The sequence below is a fragment of the Ovis aries genome, chromosome X (assembly GCF_016772045.2).
Source record: "Ovis aries strain OAR_USU_Benz2616 breed Rambouillet chromosome X, ARS-UI_Ramb_v3.0, whole genome shotgun sequence".
In the NCBI taxonomy this organism is placed as follows: Eukaryota; Metazoa; Chordata; class Mammalia; order Artiodactyla; family Bovidae; genus Ovis; species Ovis aries.
In genome coordinates this window covers 8532022-8555073 of record NC_056080.1, presented here as the reverse complement: position 1 = coordinate 8555073, position 23052 = coordinate 8532022, and the positions used below count along the sequence as shown (strand labels likewise).

The 23052-nt window shown below is 40.4% G+C and overlaps 1 protein-coding gene across 10 annotated transcripts in view; it reads left to right on the top strand.

The window, feature by feature from the left end:
* MID1 (midline 1) overlaps positions 1 to 23052 on the top strand; it is a 412936-nt gene that overhangs the window by 321441 nt on the left and 68443 nt on the right. For all 10 annotated transcript variants that reach the window (XM_060407572.1, XM_012106209.4, XM_060407571.1 and 7 more), the window contains exon 3: positions 1854 to 1949. In XM_060407572.1, coding sequence (XP_060263555.1) covers positions 1854 to 1949 — 96 coding nt within the window. The remainder of the gene's footprint in view (positions 1 to 1853; positions 1950 to 23052) is intronic.

Below are 23052 nucleotides of genomic sequence, written 5' to 3'. Positions count from 1 at the left end.
CAAGTGTCTTTTAATTTCATGACTACAGTCACCATCTGCAGATACTTTGGAGCCCAAGAAAATAAAGTCTGTTACTGTTTGTATTGTTTCCCCATCTATTTGCCATGAAGTTTGGGATTAGCAAATGCGAACTCTTATATACAGGATGGATAAACAACATGGTCCTACTGCATAGCACAAGGAACTATATATAATATCCTGTGATAAACCATAATGGAAAAGAATATGAAAAAGAATGTGTGTGTGTGTGTGTGTGTGTGTGTGTGTGTATATATATATATAAAAAACTGAATCTGCTATACAGCAAAAATTAACACATTATAAATCAATTATACTTCAATAAAATAAATTGTAAAAAATATGGATGTTCTAAAGGAATAGGGCATAATTCTAGATTCTTAAGGAGCATATGTGCTAGGTCACTTCAGTTGTATCTGACTCTTTGCACCCCTATGGACTGTAGCCCTCCAGACTCCTCTGTCCCTGGAATTCTCCAGGCTCGAATACTGGAGTAGCTTCTCATGCCCTCCTCCAGGGGATCTTCCTGACCTTGAGATCAAACCTGCATCTCTTAAGTCTCCTGCATTGTCAAGCAGGATCTTTACCACTAGTGCCACCTGGGAAGTCCATAAGGCGGATAGTGATATGAAAAATGTAACATTCAAGGAAGTTTGATTTGGCATTGATAGGCTGATAGGCATAGAATAGAAGCATGTACAGTGCAATGTACTGTGAGTGAATAAACATGTATCATGAGCACTTCTTCTAAATGCCTATAAATGACCATAATGTCAGCAATAGCTGGATAGTTCAGACCTTTATCCAGGGGATTGACATCAGCCTGCCCATAAGATGGTAAATTCTAAAAATCCAACAGTGGTTGATTTGATATGGGAGTGTATTCCTTCTGTTACTGCCATTTCTGATTCAGATAAGGAATTAGAAATCCAATTACCTCTTCTCTTCCTGGTGCACAACCAGGAAATAACCTGTGACTAGACTTTATTTTTGGGGGCTCCAAAATCACCACAGATGGTGACTGCAGTCATGAAATTAAAAGACGCTTACTCCTTGGAAGAAAAGTTATGACCAACCTAGATAGCTTATTCAAAAGCAGGGACATTACTTTGCCGACTAAGGTCCGTCTAGTCAAGGCTATGGTTTTTCCTGTGGTCATGTATGGATGTGAGAGTTGGACTGTGAAGAAGGCTGAGCGCCGAGGAATTGATGCTTTTGAACTGTGGTGTTGGAGAAGACTCTTGAGAGTCCCTTGGACTGCAAGGAGATCCAACCAGTCCATTCTGAAGGAGATCAACCCTGGGATTTCTTTGGAGGGAATGATGCTGAAGCTGAAGCTCCAGTACTTTGGCCACCTGATGCGAAGAGTTGACTCATTGGAAAAGACTTTGATGCTGGGAGGGATTGGGGGCAGGAGGAGAAGGGGACGACTGAGGATGGGATGGCTGGATGGCATCACGGACTCGATGGACATGAGTCTGAGTGAACTCTGGGAGATGGTGATGGACAGGGAGGCCTGGCGTGCTGTGATTCATGGGGCTGCAAAGAGTCGGACACGACTGAGCGACTGAACTGAAGTGAATTAGTCAGTGAAATATGTCCGAGTTCGTGCATGAAGCAGGCACAAAAAGAGTAAGAGGTGAACATTTTTAGAACAATCTTTTACATGTGATTTTTCAAAATCTAGTATAAATCTACAAGAACTTGAAATGGCATAGATTTCATTGAGATTTCTCTTAAAATGTATCCATTTTCCCAAGTATAAGTAATTTTGTGTATATTAAAGTATTAAAAGCATGCAGAATAATATTTTCCTCTCTTGTTTTTCTGAACAGCAAAACTTGGAGAGTAACCTCACCAACCTTATTAAGAGGAACACGGAACTGGAGACACTTTTGGCTAAACTCATTCAAACATGTCAACATGTTGAGGTGAGTTTCTCTATGTACTATTTTTCATATGAGAACTGCTTGATCATGGTTTTTATACCCTCACCCTTTATATTTTTCTGATGGGAATCTTAAGATTAGTTTTTGCAGAAGTCAGATATCTAAGATGGATGAAATTAGAAGGAACTAGAACCTTCAAGAATCTCTCCCCATCCACTGCTTTGCTCTGCTCCCACTCCTATCACAGCTCTCCCTAATCCAGTTTACTTTAGCATTCCTAAACTTGTAGATTTGAATCACCCCTCCAAAGAACACCCCCCTAAAATCACTATTGAAAAGGTGTTGTATTAGTTTCCGATGTCACCAGTAACAAATTACTGCACACTTGAGTGGCATGAAACAGACACTGATTTTTTTTTTGCTATTCCTAGAGGTCAGAAGTCCAACATCAAGCTGTTGACAAGGCCTTGCTCATTCTGAAGGCTCTTGGGGAGCCTCTTTTATGCCTCTTCCCACCTCCTAGTGTTTGCAGCCCAGTCCTTGGCGTCCACTGGCTGCTAGATCCATCACTCTAATCTTGGCCTCTGTCCTTACGTGGCCTTCTCCCTGTGTGTTTCTGTGTCTGTATCCAATTCTCCTTCTTAAAAGGATGCCTGTCACTGGATTAGGCTCCACCCTACTTGAATATGCGTGTGTGCTCAGGCGCATCAGATTCTTTGCAACCCCATGCACTGTAGCCCACTAGGCTCCTCTGTCCATAGGATTTCCCAGGCAAGAATACTGGAGTGGGTTGCCATTTTCTCCTCCAGGGGATCTTCCCTATCCAGGGATCAAACCAGTGTCTCTTAAGTCTCCTGCACTGGCAGGTAGATTCTTTGGCACTGTACCACCTGGGAAGCCCACTTCAGTATGAACTCACTTTAACTTGATTCCATCTGCAAAGACCCCATTTCCAAATAAGGTCATATTTATAGGCACCAGGGATTAGGTCTTGGACGTACTTTTTTTTTAGGGTGGGGTTTGGGATACAATACAACTCAACTCACTACAGGTGTAATAAATACATCTTAGTTGACAAATAATGTTTCCATGAAGTTCACCATAACTGCAGCATGTTGGGATTTAGTCAAGAGCATGCAGGCAGCCCTAAAAGCAAGGGCAAGTTGCAGAATACAGGTCTTTGACTGCTTCTGGCAGGGATCTTTCCAGGGAGCATGTGGAGCCTTGTTGATTAAACAGCACTGTAAATAATAGTGAACAACCATGATGTTCTCATTATTATAGGGTGAAGTGAACATGTATTATAGAATTAGATGGATGAACAAAAAATGATCCATGTGCTATATTTTCTTTTTATGATGTGATAGCATTTGATGTTTAGGAAGGACCAGAAGAAAGAATTATTTCTCTTCAGTTAAAAAACAAAAGGAAAAAAAATTACCTGTCTTTTATGATGAAATCTTACAAATGCTTTATGGATTGAGTGATTATTTCATTCCATTTCAGATAGATACTTCTTAAAGCATTAGCGTCTTGTTTCTATTATGGCCTTTAGCGATTTCAGAACAACTGTCTTGCTCCTAATGCAACATTAGTGTGGCTTGAACTTATAAAACACTGTTCATCCTAACATGTAAAATTACATTCTGTAATGTTCGGTAATTTCAACCGATAGATAGATGTGTCATTCAAGAAATTTACAAGCAGAGTCTATTTTTAATTCAAAAGATTAGGTATTTAGTTGACATACAGGCTTTTAAAATGAAACTATTACTGAATTGATTGTAGCAGACTTTCAAATAGACAGATAGATGCCATGAGAAATTATTCTAGACAAAGAGTAAAGAATGTATTCCATTTGCTGTTGTTATTTCTGTATCAATCGTGTGGAATGGAATGAAGTGTGTGGGTGAATAAATTTGGTATTCAGGAAATTTCTAGATAAAAATCAGAGAAAATTAATTATAGTAGATAAATAATGATACCAGCAGTACCTATTTTTATGTTTCTTTATCCATAATTATTCACATTTTCAAGGGAAATGTTTTAAAAATGGAGCATTAAAATCTCACATCAGTTCAGTGCAGTCGCTCAGTCATGTCTGACTCTTTGCGACCCCATGAACTACAGCACACCAGGCCTCCCTGTCCATCACCAACTCCCAGAGTCTACCCAAACCCATGTCCATTGAGTTGGTGATGCCATCCAACCATCTCATCCTCTGTTGTCCCCTTCTCCTCCTGCCCTCAATCTTTCCCAGCATCAGGGTCTTTTCAAATGAGTCAGCTCTTTGCCTCAGGTGGCCAAAGTACTGGAGTTTCAGCTTCAACATCAGTCCTTCCAATGAACACCCAAGACTGATCTCCTTCAGAATGGACTGGTTGGATCTCCTTGCAGCCCAAGGGACTCTCAAGAGTCTTCTCCAACACCACAGTTCAAAAGCATCAATTCTTCTGTGCTCAGCTTTCTTTATAGTACAACTCTCAGATCCATACATGACTACTGAAAAAAACGAAGCCTTGACTAGACAGACCTTTGTTGACAAAGTAATGTCTCTGCTTTTTAATATGCTGTCTAAGTTGGTCATAACTTTTCTTCCAAGGAGTAAGCGTCTTTTAATTTCATGGCTGCAGTCACCATCTGTGGTGATTTTGGAGCCCCCAAAAATAAAGTCTGATACTGTTTCTACTCTTTCCCCGTCTATTTCCCATGAAGTGATAGGACCAGATGCCATAATCTTCGTTTTCTGAATGTTGAGCTTTAAGCCAACTTTTACACTCTCCTCTTTCACTTTCATCAAGAGGCTCTTTAGTTCTTCTTCACTTTCTGCCATAAGGGTGGTGTCATCTGCATATCTGAGGTTATTGATATTTCTCCCAGCAATCTTGATTCCAGCTTGTGCTTTTGCCAGCCCAGCGTTTCTCATAATGTACTCTGCATAGAAGTTCAATAAGCAGGGTGACAATATACAGCCTTGACGTACTCCTTTTCCTATTTGGAACCAGTCTGTTGTTCCATGTCTAGTTCTAACTGTTGCTTCCTGACCTGCATATAGGTTTCTCAAGAGGCAGGTCAGGTGGTCTGGTATTCCCATCTCTTTCAGAATTTTCCACAGTTTCTTGTGATCCACACAGTCAAAGGCTTTGGCATAGCCAATAAAGCAGAAATAGATGTTTTTCTGGAACTCTCTTGAATTTTCAATGATCCAACAGATGTTGGCAAGTTGATCTCTGGTTCCTCTGCCTTTTCTAAAACCAGCTTGAACATCTGGAAGTTTACGGTTCACATATTGCTGAAGCCTGGCTTGGAGAATTTTGAGCATTACTTTACTAGCGTGTGAGATGAGTGCAATTGTGCGGTAGTTTGAGCATTCTTTAATCAAATGAATCTGCCTTGAAATTTATTTAATCTTTGTTAAAGGAACAAGCGAAATGATAAAGCTGGCTTTATCAGAAACTGATTTGTACACATTTAGAGGTTGGGGGTAGTCGGGGAAAAGAATGCTAGAATAAGATGGCTAAATTCAATGCAGAACAGGTAAGTGACCTAAAGTGAAAGTGAAAGTGAAGTCACTCAGTCATGTCCCGACTCTGTGACCCCATGGACTGTCGCCCGTCAGGGTCTTTGGTCATGGGGATTTTCCAGGCAAGACTACTGGAGTGGGTTGTCATTTCCTCCCCCAGGGGATCTTCTTGTGACCAAAGGGGCAATAAAATCATCATATTTGAGCTAAATACCTTGCATCCCATCAGTTTTCTCTAAGTTAACATTTAACTTAGCAGAGACGAAGCCCTCCTCCATAGTCAATAGAAAATCAAGTTCTTTTACATCCCAGCCCAGAAAGTCAGATAACCCTTCCTTCAGCTGGCTCAATGGAGTGGAGTCTAGTATACATCCAAAGGAGTCAGTCTTCTTTTGCCTTATTTCTAAGATGTATATAATTCAGCTTAACCTGACTTTCTGCTCTTTGGGTTCTGGATACTGTTTGTTGATCTGTTAGCGGTATTTGCTAAACATGTATTTCTGGGTAAGTGTGTCTGTCGAGTTTTGCCTGCACTCAGTTACTTGGGCTTTTTAAATGGTCATACTGCTTCATTCCATGAGTGCTTGTGAATCCTTCTCTGTGTGTGTGTTTCACTGTGCTGGGTGGGAATGACCCTGCCTACACATGTTCACTATCTCAACTAAGATGAAAGAGCAATAATACACAATGGGAAAATGAGTTGCCATAAGAGAATTATGTGTGTGTGTGCTTAGTCGCTCAGCTGAGTCCTACTGTTTGCCACCCCACGGAATGTAGCCCATCAGTCTCCTCTGCCCATGGGATTGTTCAGGCAAGAATGTTGGAGTGGGTTGTCATTCCTTCTCCAGGGGATCTTCCCGACCCAGGAATGGAACCAGCGTCTCCTGCATTGCAGGCAGATTCTTTACTGCCTGAGCCATCAGAAAAGCCCATAAGAGAGTTAGGGATGATATACTTTGGAATTGCAGAGAAGAAATTTCTTCTATCTGGGAACTGGATCAGTTAGTACAGTTTCTGAGCCTGCTTTCAAGGGTATGTAACATTCAGACCTATGGAGAGATGAGAGAGGCTGTGCTTTCAGGGCAAACTAAAGCATGGGGATGGAAAAATGAAGAGTGTATGTACACACAATTAGTAGTTCATTCTATAGGAATGGAAAGTGTATGAGGCTGGATAAGTAGGAACTGACTTTAGAGAGATGAAGGGTTAGTGAGCTTTAATATTGTATCTGAGTTTGAACTTGATTTGGTTTTGAAGGTTTAGTGAGGGCTCGAGGAACACTGTGTCAATTTCACAGTTAACATCAGCATCCCTAGCTCTTTTCTTTTCAGGAAATGATGTTTTTGGGTTATTGGGGAACTAGGATGGATATCTTGATGCAAAATGCCCACACATCCAAGGGGAAATGTCCCAGTACTAGTAAACTCCAAAAAAGGTGGTGGGATTGGTTAGGCACCAGCCAGCATGACATTCTTTTTTAGTGGAAAAGAATTTCCTAGTTCACAACCTAGGTTCCTAGACTGTATTTCATCCTTTTCCTCTTTCTGAAGGTGTCCTTGTGTTTGGGTCTGAGCATTCCTAGGGAAAATAATCCCCCTGCCAGCTGGAGCTAAAACCACTCAAAAGCACAGAGGCAAATCCCAATTGTTGTAAATTAAATCAATGAATTCACACCAAATCTGGAGGAAATGCCACATCCTTATAAGTCCACACCTCCTTCCTGGGATTCACTTCTGCTGTTCTTTAGCATGAAATAAGTTTGAAGGTCTCCCACCCCCATCCTCATTGTTTTCACAACTTTTTTTTTTTTTTAATGAGGGCAAGCAAATGAAATGGCTTTTTGACAGTAAACACCAAATCATTTGAAAACTAGAGGTATGAGGCCAAGGCAGTTTAGGACTCAAGAGAAGGAGGCATTGAACCATCAGGTAGACTCCCAAGAAATGTTTGTGTAATTGGGTGGAATTCCAAAAATTAGTGGGTTTTAGCTACTCAGTTTTGTTTTCTGCAGGAGAAGAATGCAGTCAAAAATTGCCTTGTGATGAGTTTGGAATTAGTTATGGGATGTAGAACAAGTTCATGAAACGTGGTCAAAATTTGGGTCAGCTACAGGAATTCACAGTTCTAGGTCAAATAGGCTCTTGTTCTTCATTAACTCATCCTCCTCCCCATTTTCTTTTAAAAATCAGAGAGCTTAGTTTATTAGCTAGGCAAATGCTTAGAATCACTGATGGATATCATATTCTCCACACATTCTGAGAATCAAGTTCTTTCACAGGAAATACAATACCTGGACATGCAGTGGGTATGCACTTTGGGGAATTGTAGGTAACCAATGACTAAATCCACAGTAAGGTGGTAGAGAAAAGCTACGAAATGTTGACTAGTTGCCATAGCAGTTTGGAGAAGATAAAGGCTCAGCTGACTCCACCGTCCTTGCCCAAGTTCATCCTAGCAGGGCATTGTCTAAGCCAGCATCCCATCAAAGGCCTAGCTTTAGCTCCTTCGGCTTATGTTACCTTGCTTATAGTCACTTTTTGTGTCCTTTTGCCATTGATTTTCACTCTAAGTCTTTAAACTTTTTTTTTTCTTTACTCTCAATGGAAAGTTTGCTGTCTTACTGGCTTTCCAGTAAGGATTTTTCCAGTGCTTGGTGACATGTGGAGTGACAGATTTCTTGTGCATAAGTTAACTGCCATGTATTATGTGATTTTCACTTAGATGTTGAGCTCTGGAAATTGAGAGGGAAGAGGATAGCTTAAGGAATGGTAATAAAATGATTTGGGAAAACAGATGGGGTTCTGTAAAAGAACTTTCCAGCTAGTCACCAAGCCCTAAAAGCATTTAAATGTAAACACTGGAAAAAAGGAAAAAATGGCTAGGTTAAAAAGAAAGATGAACCTTTATGTTTAAATTAATTTTACTGTGTAGTTTAATGTCAAAGGCTCTCTATGGAAGCCTTGGCGGTTGCTTTGCCTGGAGCCCCTGAATGAAGACCAGCATCCGGACACCAAACATGGTGTTTGTATCTTGTGGACAGGTGTCTGATTTTGGATGACGTGTATCCTTCTAAGGGCCAACTTAAATGTCCAAAGTTGTAATCCATTATCACTTGCAGATAAGGGTTTGATTCCCACTCACATGAGCCCTTGGGAGAATGTTCTCAAGGTATATTTAGAATCAGACTCTGGAACCGCATCAGGCAGTCCACAGCCATTCTTGGCTGTTTGTGTAAATAGCTCTGGAATAAGGATAACACGATAGTGCAGCTATGGTGGCATTCAAAAACTGGATTGTGACAAGCCACTAACCTAAAGATTAATCTCTTAAGTTCAAGTCTTAGTATTCTCAGGACAAAGGAGAAAAGGAACTCTTGGACTGCACAGAACTTCATCTTCTCTGGAGAAGACTGTTTTTTAAAGTATTGTTGATTTACAATATTCTGTTAATCACTGCTGTACAGCAGGGTGATTCAGTTACACACATACACACACACATATGCACACTTTGTTTTTTTATATATTCTTTTCCATTATGGTTTATCAGAGAATGCTGAATATAGTTCTCTGTGCTATATAGTAGGACCTTGTTTATCCATCCTATATATAAAAGCTCACATCTGCTAACCCCAACCTCCCGCTGTACCCTTCCACCCAACCCCCTCCCCCTTGGCAACGTTGCCACCAGGCTGTTCTCTATGTGCCTGATTCTGTTTCTGTTCCATAGATGGATTCATTTGTGTCATATTTTAGATACGTGATATCATATGGTATTGGTCATTCTCTGTCTGGCTTACTTCCCTTAGTACGATAGCTCTAGCTGCATTTATGCTGCTTCATTCTTTTTCTGGCTGAGAGATATTTCACTGTATCTATGGATCACATCTTGTTTATTCACTCATCTGTCGAAGGACATTTAGGTTGTTTCCTTGTCTTGGCTATTGCCAATACTGCTGCCATGAACATAGGGAGGGGTGCATGTATCATTTTTTTAATTACAGTTTTGTCCAAGTGTATGCCCAGGAGTTAGATTGCTGAATCATATGGTAATTCTACTTTTAGGTTTCTGAGGAACCTCCATACTTATACCAATTTACATTCCTACCACAAGTGCGAGAGGGTTCCCTTTTCTCCACATCCTCTCCATAATTGGTTATTGAAGACTTTTTAAAGATGGCTATTCTGTGTGAGGTGGCTCCTTGTTGTTTTGATTTTCATTTCTCTAATAATTAGCAGTGTTGAGCATCTTTTCATGTGCCTATTTACCACCTGTATGTCTTCTTTGGAAAAATGTTTATTGAGGTCTTCTGCCCATTTTTGGATAGGGTTGATTAGTTTTTGTTGCAGTTATACGAACTGTTTATATATTTTGGCAAGTAAGCCATGGACCCTTATATCATTTGCAAATTTTTTCCTTCATTCTGTTGGATCTTTTTTTTTTTTTTTTTTTATAGTTTCCTTTGCTGTGCAAAAGCTTGTCAGTTTGATTATATTTTTTTTAAATTTATAATGACTTAGGAAACTGACCTTAGGGAACATTGGTACAATTTATGTCAGAGAATGTTTTGCCTATGTTCTCTTCTAGGAGTTTTATGGTGTCATGTCTTATCTTTAGGTCTTTACGGCAGTTGGAGTTTATTTTTGTGTATGGTAAGAGGATGTGTTACTCCAGGTGTTTCTTGACTTCCTGCTTTTGCATTCCAGTCCCCTATAATGAAAAGAACATCTTTTTTGGGTGTTAGTTCTCAAAGGTCTTGTAGGTCTTCATAGAACTGTTCAACTTCAGCTTCTTCAGCATTACTGGTTGGGGCATAGACTTGGATTACTGTGATATTTAATGGTTTGCCTTGGAAACGAACAGAGATCATTCTGTCATTTTTGAGATTGCATCCAAGTACTGCATTTCAGACTCTTTTGTTGACCATGATGGCTACTCCATTTCTTCTGAGGGATTCCTGCCCGCAGTAGTAGATATAATGGTCATCTGAGTTAAATTCACCCATTCCAGCCCATTTTAGTTCACTGATTTCTAGAATGTCGACGTTCACTCTTGCCATCTCTTGTTTGACCACTTCCAATTTGCCTTGATTCATGGACCTGACATTCCAGGTTCCTATGCAATATTGCTCTTTATAGCATCGGACCTTGCTTCTATCACCAGTCACATCCACAGCTGGGTTTTGTTTTTGCTTTGGCTCCATCCCTTCATTCTTTCTGGAGTTATTTCTCCACTGATCTCCAGTAGCGTGTTGGGCACCTACTGACCTGGGAAGTTCCTCTTTCAGTATCCTATCATTTTGCCTTTTCATACTGATCATGGTTTTTCCTGTGGTCATGTATGGATGTGAGAGTTGGGCTGTGAAGAAGGCTAAGCGCCGAAGAATCAATGCTTTTGAACTGTGGTGTTGGAGAAGACTCTTGAGAGTCCCTTGGACTGCAAGGAGATACAACCAATCCATTCTGAAGGAGATCAGCCCTGGGATTTCTTTGGAAGGAATGATGCTAAAGCTGAAACTCCTCATGTGAAGCGATGACTCATTGGAAAAGACTCTGATGCTGGGAGGGATTGGGGGCAGGAGGAGAAGGGGACGACAGAGGATGAGATGGCTGGATGGCATCACTGACTCGATGGATGTGAGTCTGAGTGAACTCTGGGAGTTGGTGATGGACAGGGAGGCCTGGCGTGCTGCGATTCATGGGGTCGCAAAGAGTCAGACACGACTGAGCGACTGAACTGAACTGAAGAGGATGTGTTCTAACTGCATTGATTTACATGTCACTGTCCAGCTTTCCCAACACCACTTGCTAAAGAGACTGTCTTTTTCCCATTGTATATTCTTGCCTCCTTTGCAGAAGATTGACTAGGTATGTAGGTTTATTTCTGGGCCCTCTATTCTGTTCCATTGATCCTTATGTCTGTTTTTGTGCCACTACTATGCTATTTTGATTATGTAGTTTTGTAGTATTGTCTGAAGTCTGGAAGAATTTTGCTTCCTGCTTTGTTCTTTTCCTTCAGGATTGCTTTGCAATTCTGGGTCTTTTATGGTTTCATATGAATTTTAGGATTATTTTTTCCAGTCCTGTGAAAAATGTCATAGGTAATTTGATAGGATTGCATTAAATCTATAGATTGTTTTAGGTTGTATGGCCATTTTAATAATATTAATTCTTTGAATCCAAGAACATGGGCTATCTTTCCATAATGAGAAGATTCAGTTTTTAACTACTGCATGCGTTTAATGGCTGTGTATCCAGTTTACTCCACCAAATTTGTGAAAATTGACAACTCATGAAGCAAATTTAGCTTTTCTTGGTGGAGATTAAATTTAACTGTTTATTAAGGTGGTGTACAACACATACTTGAACGTCTCCTCTTAGATTCAGTGCTCTTGTCTTTAAAACTGATTCATAAAGGGCATTGGATCCTATTTCCTTCTTAGGTATATTCCTGAGGAATAATGAGAAGACCTCAGTAGAATGGTTTCCAGTATTTAGAAATAAGAGATGAATCTTACTAATGAATGAATGAATATTCGAGTTAATTTGGTATTACTTTCAGAATAACGTTCCCAAATTTCACCTTTGAAACTTTTTAAAAAACATGATCAAAACCTTTTATCATCTATAATCTTTCCAGTTTGGGTGGAATGAACTGTTGTGTCAGATTGAGAACCCTACCACGTGGCTTGGATTGGAGCATGATCACATACGTGCCTCTGAAGACAGTCCCTCTTACATGTTTGAATTTAGTCATGCAGATTTCCATGCAGATTTCCAAGGCTAATACTTAAATATGAAATAATCAGCCTTAATTGGGAAGGTCTAATGGATGAGCAGTAGGAATAAGGAATGAAGACTTAGTTTTACTAATGTATCTTAACATAGTTTCTCCCCATAATACAGGAATTCTTTATCACATCTCCCCTACTCTATCCAACACATAACCTTCTTGTCTTAAAATATTTAGATGGTTTGTTAAAGCAGCAGGGATGTTTCTGGCATAATATAAAGAATAGTAAGAACAGGTTGTGACAAATTTTTTAAATGGTCATCATAGTTCTAACTCAGCTTTCACTTAAGATGGCAGTAGGTGAATAGATCCAGGTGAGAGAGTCAGAGCTGCGACAAATGATCCTAGATGAGATGACTGTTAGGTAGAAGTTTGGATCCCACTCTTGCTTCTGTGCCTACCATTCAGAGACGTATGACCCGACCCATCAAGCCATCATTTTGTTACTGAACCAACCTGTTTTTTTCCTCAATCTTCATATCTAGTTTATAAATTAGTTCCAAGAAAAATTTTTTTAAAAGAAGAAGAAAAAAAAAAACACAACAGGGTCCTACATAGCAAGATTCTATGGTGTAGCACAGGGAACTATATTTAATATCTTATAATAAACCACAATGAAAAAGAATATATCTGTATACAGATAACTGAATTACTTTGCCAGACCCCACAAACTAACACAACATTGTAAATCAACTATACTTCATAAAATTTTTAACTGTCTAGTTTAAATTATTTTTCTCAATATGAATTGCTATTTGTGATAATCAAGCTCAAATTATCTCTGTATATAAGATGATGAGAAAAAACAGGACACATCATCTTTTACCTTCATTCAATTGACTTCTATTTTTAATTGCTAAATTTTATAGGGAAAACTGAAGAGCTTTGTTCTAATTTTGAAATTCCCTAGCAAAATCATTGAGTCATGCGTATCAAATGTTTGTTAACAAGGGGATGATTGTAGTGCTGGCTATTTTTGTTTCAAACAGAAATATGAAATTTTAAATTCAGCTATTTAAAAAGCTGGAGGCTACCCCTGAATGTACAAGGGCTTTCAGTGAAAAGCAACACAAATAGAAATTTTAGCAATCAAGTGAGGTAACTTCCCACCCTAGGAATTTATGATAGAGCTTTTACTATGCTTTTAAAAGCATTTTCACTATATATAACATCAGACTTGTGTGTGTGTGTGTGTGTGTGTGTGTATATGTATGTATGTATGTATGTATGTATATATATATATATATATATATATATATGAGGTGATAAAAATTATCATCATAGCCTAATTCTCTGAGTTTGCAGCAGGCTATGATGAGTTCAAGGACACCTTCCATCTATTTTACACAAGTTGGGAAGATGATGCTTTGTCCATTCTTGCAGGTATTAGAGGTGATTCCTGTATCAAATGGGTGCGATGCCACAGCAAGGTATAGCCTGTGGTTTAGGGTGTACTTATGCAGATATATATATGAAAAATAGTATGGCCACTTGACAAACTCCTACTATCAATTCCCGACTTAATTATCCCTATGGTCCATTGAGGTAAATGTCATTCAGATGACCACAGAAATGTGACTTGAAGCCAGACAGAACAAGAACCAGCCAGCAAAGAAATGGATTAAATCCAGTCTAGTAGTAAGGCAACTGGAGTGGTTATTCAATCTCAGCTACCCAATCCAGATGGCAGAATTGAAAGACATGATTAAAAATGCCTAGTGTGTTGAGGGGGTGGGGGAATTTCCCTGGCAAATCAGTGGTTAAGACTCTACTTTGCAATGCAGGGTACTCGGGGTTGAGCCCTGGCCAGGGAACTAAGATCCATGCCAGGGAGCAACCAAGCCCACACGCCACAACTAGAGCCCCTGTGCGCCACAGCAAAAGATTCCCACGTGATCCAACAAAGATCCTGTGTGCTGCAGCTAAGACCCCACACAACCAAATAAATCAATATATATTTTTTTTAATTCCAAGGGAGAATTTTCATGGACCAGAAATATTGCCATCTGCGAGGGAATTGGAAACCCTGTCCAATGCAGGATAGTGAGGACGCAACGGGTATTAATCAGTGATATCAGTAGAACCAGTAGGCCTTTGGGTTTTGTGAATTATTCTCAAATCTTTGATCAGAAATCCTTGATCTGGTAACTTCAACTTCTTTGAGATAACTAGTTTACTTCCTTAAGTAAATAAAGTTCTTTTTCCCTCCTCCCATAGAAGTTTGTGAATGATGTAAAAAAATGAAAACCTAAATAATAGCCAGAGTCAATATTTTGTGTTACAGTGTAGGACTAAAACATATGTTTGTATTTTAAGGGTTTATATCATTTAAGAGAGAGACATATTACAGAAATTTGACAGGTTAACTTTGAGATTCTAATCTGAAATGTAATTTATTTTAGACATCTGACTTTAAATTGAAAGCATAAAATCTTTTGTTTCAAACCAATGTTAGAATGTTCACTCGAACTTGAGTTCCTCTACATTTGTAAGTTTATTAAATTTCTAAGAGCTACGTAAAGACTTGGGAAGATTTACCTAGTTAGGGTTTTATTTTTGTCCCATTAGGCATTTAAAGTGGTTATAAAGTAAACTGCATATGTTACATTTATAAACATAATTTAAAATGATACAGGAATTTGGTGATAAAAATCTGAACAATGATTAACCATGGGGGTGAAAATTGACTGGAAGAGGGTCTTGAGGATACTTTCTGGGGTGATGGGGATATTTTATATCTTGATTAAGCTATTGGTCAGGTTGGTTATCAAAATCTATTGAATTGTCCCTTAGTTCAGTTCAGTCGCTCAGTCGTGTCCAACTCTTTCCAACCCCATAAACCACAGCACGTCAGGCCTCCCTGTCCATCACCAACTCCGGAGTCTATCCAAACCCATGTCCATTGAGTCGGTGATGCCATCCAGCCATCTCATGCTCTGTCATCCCCTTCTCCTCCTGCCCTGAATCTTTCCCAGCATCAGGGTCTTTTCAAATGAGTCAGCTCTTCACATTAGATGGCCAAAGTATTGGAGTTTCAGCCTTCCAATGAACACTCAGGACTGATCTCCTTTAGGATGTACTGGTTGGATCTCCTTGCAGTCCAAGGGACTCTCAAGAGTCTTCTCCAACACCACAGTTCAAAAGCATCAATTCTTTGGTGCTCAGCTTTCTTTGTAGTCCAACTCTCACATATATACATGACTACTGACTAGTGGAAAAACCAAAGCCTTGACTAGACGGAGCTTTGTTGACAAAGTAATGTCTCTGCTTTTTAATATGCTGTCTAGGTTGGTCATAACTTTCCTTTCAAGGAGTAAGTGTCTTTTAATTTCATGGCTGCGCTCACCATCTGTGGTGATTTTGGAGCCCAAAAATTAAAGTCAACCACTGTTTCCCCATCTATTTGCCACAAAGTGATGGGACCAGATGCCATGATCTTAGTTTTCTGAATGGTGAACTTTAAGCCAATTTTTTCACTCTCCTCTTTCACTTTCATCAAAAGGCTTTTTAGTTTTATGCATTTTCCTATATGGAAAGTGAAAGTTGCTCAGTCTTTCTGACTCTTTGTGATCCCATGGACTATAGTCATTGGAATTCTCCAGGCCAGAATACTGGAGTGGGTAGGCTTCACAAGGCTTCACAAGGGAAGCCCCTGTATATGTAAGTTTTGCCTCAGTTCTTAAAATGTGTATAGGAACTTAATCAACTAATTTCATTAATTGATGGAATTGACTTCTTAATGGAGTTTATTCAACTTCAGTTAATCAAACATTGATTCAGGGAGCCCTGAGAGTGATTATTCTTGGTTTTATAAATTTTTCAATTTTATGAATAGAATAATGAGATCCATAATTTCAACTTGAAAGCTTAAGGAAAACTGCATAGTGATTTGTTGATATAGATACAGTCCTTGGGCAAAAATCCTCAAGGTCTTTAAGTGCCTATCTATTCCCTCTTGCTTAGACTCCTTGAGAAGCAGAAGGGTGTCTTTCTTTTCTTTAGAAAATGACCAGATAGCCTGGAATTCAGTGGAGGGAAATGCTTTTAAACACTTTCAGATGTAAGATAGCTGGTCAACCTAGCTCTGAAGATGGCTTATAGGGTGTCATTTTTGATGTCAGATTCTGTTGATTCCCAAACACACACATATACTCTGCAGCCTCAAAATCAGCAACTGACAGACATCTGAATTCTGGTTTTTTTTTTTTTTTTAGTTTTAATTGAAGGATAATTGCATTGCAATGTTGTGTTGGTTTTTGCCTTACAACGTGAATCAGCCATAAGTGTGTGTGTGTGTGTGTGTGTGTGTGTGTATACACAGATACATACATACATACATATCTCCTCCCTCTTGAGTCTCCCTCCCACCCCAGACATCTGAATTTTATGGTCTTTTCTCTTCCCAACCAGACCAGATTTACTTTTCACTGTCCTTTTGATAGCAAAGGCCATCTTGTACAGCAACCGTGCTCTATAATTCCCCTCCCAACTCCCCTCCTACTCACTTCATTACTTTTACCACCACCACAATTTCGGAAGAAAGCCCTAGGAAAGTAAGTAAGCATGGCTAGCTTCAAAGTGAGATGGTGCAGACCCACTAGATGAAAGATACAAAGGAAGTCAATTAGAAGAACATGAGGTCTAGGAAAGACCACATGCCCACCCCCCATCAAAATTAAGCCCCCCAATTCACACCATCTGGTCAAAATTTAATGAGTACCTCATATGTAATGTTAAGTTTCCAAGTAGCCACATTTTTTAAAAAAGTAAAAACAAATAGGTAAAATTAATTTTACTAGACAATTAAGCTTATTAGACTCTTGAGAGTCCTGTGGACTGCATGGAGATCAAACCAGTCCATCCTAAAGAAAATCAGTCCTGAATATTCATTGGAAGGACTGATGCTAAAGCTGAAGCTCCAGTACTTTGGCCACCTGATACAATGAGCCAACTCATTAGAAAAGACCCTCATGCTAGGAAAGATGGAAGGCAGGAGGAGGAGATGACAGAGGATGAGATAGTCGTATGGTATCATTGACTCAATGGACATGAGTTTGAGCAAGCTTTGGGAGATGGTGAAGGACAGGGAAGCCTGGTGTGCTGCAGTCCATGGGGTCATAAAAAAGCTGGACATGACTGAGCGACTGAATAACAACAAGACAATTCATTGGGCCCAATATATTCAAAATATATTCATTTCAATATGTGATCAATATAAGAGAGATTAATGCCTGTGTTTTATCCTCACAGCACATCTCAATTCATACTAGCAACATTTCAAGTGCTCAAAAACCACAAGTGGCTAGTGGCTGCCATATTGGACCCCATGGGCTAGAATTTCTATAGCCCATGGTTTAACAGTTAATTGTGTATGTAGTCAAAAGATTCGCTAATTGTTTTCTAGTATCATCATTTTCTTTAGAAGGCAAAGTTCTGTTTCTAAGTGTGGTACTTTGTGGGCACTCAAAAGTCTATAGGATAGCTTCATTTGTACAGAGGTAACATCCTGCCCATTCAAGGAGGGATAAGAGCGTGCATATTGCTTCTCACTTTTTGTTCCTCAGCTACTAAGACTATTGCAAACATCTCTGGAGACCAGTAGCTTTTGTAATCTTAAATAGAGAGAAGTAAAACTTGGAGTTGAGAAGCAGGGATTGCATGAGTATTTGAGTTTGCTGCTGGATCAGAATAAGCACTGAATTAAGATTTGTGTGGTTCCCAGTTTTATAAATATTAATAGAGTTTGCAAGGAGAGAGTGTTGGCTTGTTTGTTTTGGGTGCAAAATGGTCCTTCTTTTAGGATATTATCTGGAAATGATGATGGCAGAGATGATCTCCAAAAGGAAGCTTGTTTCTTTGGTATCTCTGACATAGGCTTCGTTTAACCTTAATAAAAGAATGATTGTCTGGGTGAACAATGCCAACAAATGCCTGTAGAAAGCTAGCATACACACATGCTAACCTGGAGTCGGGTTCTGGTTACTTCAACAAAGGATTGTTTTAATTTTGAAACACACACACACACACACACACACACACACACACACACACACACACACACAGAAACACACATATTTTTCCTTCTGTTTTTCATGAAATGGCCTTAAAGAATTCCTCTTATTTGTGGTCTCAAAAAAATGAGAACTATGCCCATGAGGCCTGCCTTCAAGGGTTCTATTAAACAATAAGAGGGCTTTGTTCTTGGTAGTAAAATTAAAGCAAGCAGTGTTTCCACTACCTGGCAGGATGCCGCCATCTTGCTACCCCCCCCACCCCGCCCCGATCCTGACAAACATAAACAGAGCATTCTGTTTCCCAGGTAGAAAGGTGCAAAGACAACATGTGTCAGATTTGTGTATAGAGATAGAGCTGCCCTCGCAGATAGTGGAGGGAGGGTGGGAGGGAGAGAGAGAAGCCCTACTTCGTAAGATCCCTAACTCAAGTGTTTACAGTTCAGTTTTACTGTAGAAAATTACATATTGAGCCTTGAAGCTGTAAAGTAAATAATTTCACAATGAGTTGAATGATGGAAAAATGAAGGGTGTCTAAATATATATATTTTAGTGTGTCTCATTAGAGTCCATGTGTTTTCTTTTCCAGCCAACTTTGTTGCAGGAATTTAGACCCGTTGCTCAGATTTAGACCCATTTATGGGCAGTTGCAAATGAAAGTTCGGAGGTAGATTGTGGGCCCCAAGGTCAGGCAGGACTAATCAAGGATAGGATAGAAGACACTGTCAGATGCACTCTGTTTAGTCCTGCAAATGAGCCATAAGTCATTGGTGCTATCGGACAAACTGGACGACTGCAACACCGTTGTCCTCTGACCTTCATGACAGCTCTTCTTTAAGAAATGGCCAGGAAATTCCCTGGCAGTCCAGTGGTTAGGACTCCGTGCTTATATTGCAGGGGGCATGGGTTTGTTTTGGGGGACTAAGGTCCTATAAGCTCTACAGTGCAGCCAAAAAAAAAAAAAGTCCCAGATGGCAGTCTCTTCTAAGGCTCTAGCCCTCCTGTTTAGTGTCATGCCGGGCTATTGCACACTCACCAGTCCCATCCATGTGCCCTGGCCTCAGAGCTTCCGCTGCAAGAGGCTAACCGTCTGCCTGGGGGCTCCTCCCACCCCCGCCAGTTAATTCCAGAGGGGTGTTCACACCCACCCAGCCCCAATAGCCTTTAGCCAGCCACTGATGGGAGTGAATAGATAAATTCTCCTCTTCCTCCCCATCAGCTAGTGTGTTCTGCACTGGTTCCCAAAGTTACCCCTGGGATTTGTCACCTTCTGACTGCAGTGATGGTCATAAAAGCACACTTGACTGGTTCCATACCTTTCCTATCTCATTTCCCCACACCCCTACTGGTATTTCCTGGCAACAGCTAGTACTTCATCCTAGTCTCATGCCCCTCTCTGAGGGGAACAGAACCACAGACCTCCTCTTGAATGGAATGACAGTGCCAGATCTGCTTTCCCCATCATAAGCATAGCTCAGATGCTCATTTTCTCTCAAGTGTCCCTTCTTTCACTATATTTGAAGAAATGGGAATAGTCAACACTGGGCTTCCAAGATATGTAAAAATCAACCTCCCAACTTCTGTTGGTATTCCTAAGTGACAAACAGGTAAGATCACTCATAAATGGTGCCTGTGGACACATCAGAAAAGCCAGAACAAAGCCCAGTGTTTCCAAGCTGGACTTACAAGTGCAAGTCTAATAGTGAAATAGTCACGTCTGTTTCACTCACTGTCAGGAAGACCAAAGAGAAGGGATCCAACCCTTGTTCTCCAGAACATTGCAGGAGGGCCAATGGCATCCATAGTTGAGTAAGTCAAGCCTGAATAGGAGTCCGACTTTGTATTTTTCCAGTCCCTCCTATTCAGGAATAATGGCACAACAACTGAAAAGAATGCCACTTAATGAAAAATGACATGTAAGACTGAAAATGAGCTATGGAAGGTCATGGGGTAGGAGCTTCCTCTTTCCATTAGAAATGACTTCCCTTCCCTGAAACCCTTCACCTCCATCCTCCCTGGCACTCTACTGTCTTCTCCCAGAAGCTATATTTTAGCCCTGCCCACAATGTCTGAAAGCTGATTTTTGCCGCCTACTTTGATTGAAAATCACTTCATCAAAAATAGCACTTTCCAGAAACTGTAGGAAAAAGACTTGATAGAGACGAGTGCCCATGACAGACTGTATTCATTTTTTTTCATTCTATGTGTGTGTGCCCAACCCAAACGGAAGGGTGTAGAGCATTTGTGTTATAAAGTGTGTAATTAATAAGAGAAAGGAAGGGAGGAGTTTATTGTTTTTGAATGAATTATGAGCAACACCTTCCATTCTGCTTCATTTTGGAACAGCTTTGAACAGAGTTAACAGTAAACACAAAAAGAAAAGTCAGTGGTATTCATGCCAAGAATGTAAGATTGAAGTCAGTTGAGTGGAGTCTGAGAAAAACATCAGGGGAAGAGCAGCATTTGTTATAACTGGGACAGCAGTTGGCAGCACGTGGTGGGTAAAGTAAAAACCATTCTGCAAGGATGTTTTCATTTTCAGATTGCCATCCTCTGAATTCCGTCTTTGGGTCTGTTCATGCCCTGAAGGAAGAAAACTATTTTTTTCTCAAGCGCCTATTAAGTGCCAAATAGTTTACAAACATTTTCATTGAAAGTATTAAAATGAGAAAACATTCTCACAGAAATTTAACACATTTTTCACACCCACAACCCTTTGACTCTAAAGCCCAAAGACTTCAAACTCCAAAGACTTTTCCTCTGGGTTCGTGCTAAGTCATGTCCAACTCTTTGCAATCCCGTGGACTGTAGCACGCCAGGCTCCTCTGTCTTCCACTATTTCCCAGAGTTTGCTGAGATTCATGTCCATTCAGTCAATGATTCCACCCAACCATCTCATCCTCTATCACCCCATTCTCCTGCCCTCAACCTTTCCCAGCATCAGGGTTTTTTCCAGTGAGGTGGCTCTTCGCATCAGGTGGCCAAAGTATTATAGCTTCAGCATCAGTATCTCCAGTGAATATCCATGGTTGATTTCCTTTAGGATTGACTGATTGGGTCTCCTTGCAGTCCAAGGGAGCCTCAAGAGTCTTCTCCAACACCACAGTTCGAAACTATCAGTTCTTCAGTGCTCAGTCTTCTTTATGGCCCACCTCTTACATGGCTCAGATGGTAAAGAATCCACCTGCAATGCAGGAGACCTGGTTTTGATCCCTGGGTTGGGAAGATCCCCTGGAGAAGGGAATGGCTACCCACTCCAATATTCTTGCCTTAAGAATTCCATGAACAGAGGGGCCTGGCAGGCTACAGTCCATGGGGTCACAAAGATTCAGGCATTACTGTGTGACTAACACTTTTGCATCCGTACATGACTACTAGAAAAACCAAAGCTTGGACTGTACTGACCTTTGTTGCCAAAGTTTGTCAGCAAAGTGATGTCTCTGGTTTTTAATACGCTGTTTAGGTTGATCATAGCTTTCCTTCCAAGGAGCAAGTGTCTTTTGATTTCATGACTGTAGTCACCATCTGCATTGATTTCGGAGCCCAGAAGAATAAAGTCTGTCATTGTTTCCATTTTTTCCCATCTATTTGCCATGAAGTGATGGGACTAGATGCCATGGTCTTCATTTTTTGAATGTTGAGTTTTAAGTCAGCTTTTTCACTCTTCTCTTTCACCCTCATCAAGAGGCTCCTTAGTTCTTCACTTTCTGCCATTAGACAGGTATCATCTGCATATCTGAGGTTGTTGACATTTCTCCCGGGAATCCTGATTCCAGCTTGTGATTCATCCAGCCCAGCGTTTCACATGATGTACTCTGCATATAAGCAGGATGACAATATACAGCCTTAACATACTCCTTTCCCAATTTGGAACCAGTTTGTTGTTCTATGTCCGGTTCTAACTGTTGCTTCTTGACCTGCATACAGGTTTCTCAGGAGGCAGGTCACGTGGTCTGGTATTCCCATGTCTTTTAAGAACTTTCCACAGTTTGTTGTGATCCACACAGTCAAAGGCTTTGCATAGTCAATGAAGCAGAAGTAGATATTTTTCTACTAATTCATTTAGTTCTCACCGCTGTCTGCCCTGGGGTTTCTACTTCAATACTAGTGACATCTTCTGCTGCTGATAAGTTGCTTCAGTCGTGTCTGACTCTGTGCAACCCTGTAGATGGCAGCCCACCAAGCTCCCCCATCCCTGGGATTCTCCAGGCAAGAACACTGGAGTGGATTGCCATTTCCTTCTCCAATGCATGAAAGTGAAAAGTCAAACTGAAGTCGCTCAGTCATGTCTGACTCTTAAGTGACACCATGCATTGCAGCCTACCAGGCTCCTCCGTCCATGGGATTTTCCAGGCAAGTGACATCTAGGGCTGGATAATTCTCTTTTCTATTGGGGGCTGTCCTGAGCATCATAGAATGGTTAATTAGTAGCATCTCTGACCTCTACCCACTAGATGTCAGTATTACTCATATACCCTCTTCCCTGCCCCCAACTGTGACAATGGGAAATGTCTCCAGATGTTGCCATTGTCCCCTGGGGGAACATCTGGTCAACCAGGTAAAGAGTTGATATTTTCTTTATTATGCAGATGAGGAAATTGAGAAATGGACAGTTTACACAAATGCCCAATAGCATATAACTAGTTAGAAAGGAAGTGAAAGTGAAAGTCGCTCAGTCGTGTCTGACTCTTTGTGACCCCATTCTCCAGGCCAGAGTACTGGAGTGGGTAGCCTTTCCTTTCTCCAGGGGATCTTCCCAACCCAGGAATCAAACTGGACTCCGGCATTGCAGGTGGATTCTTTACCAACTGAGCTATCAGGG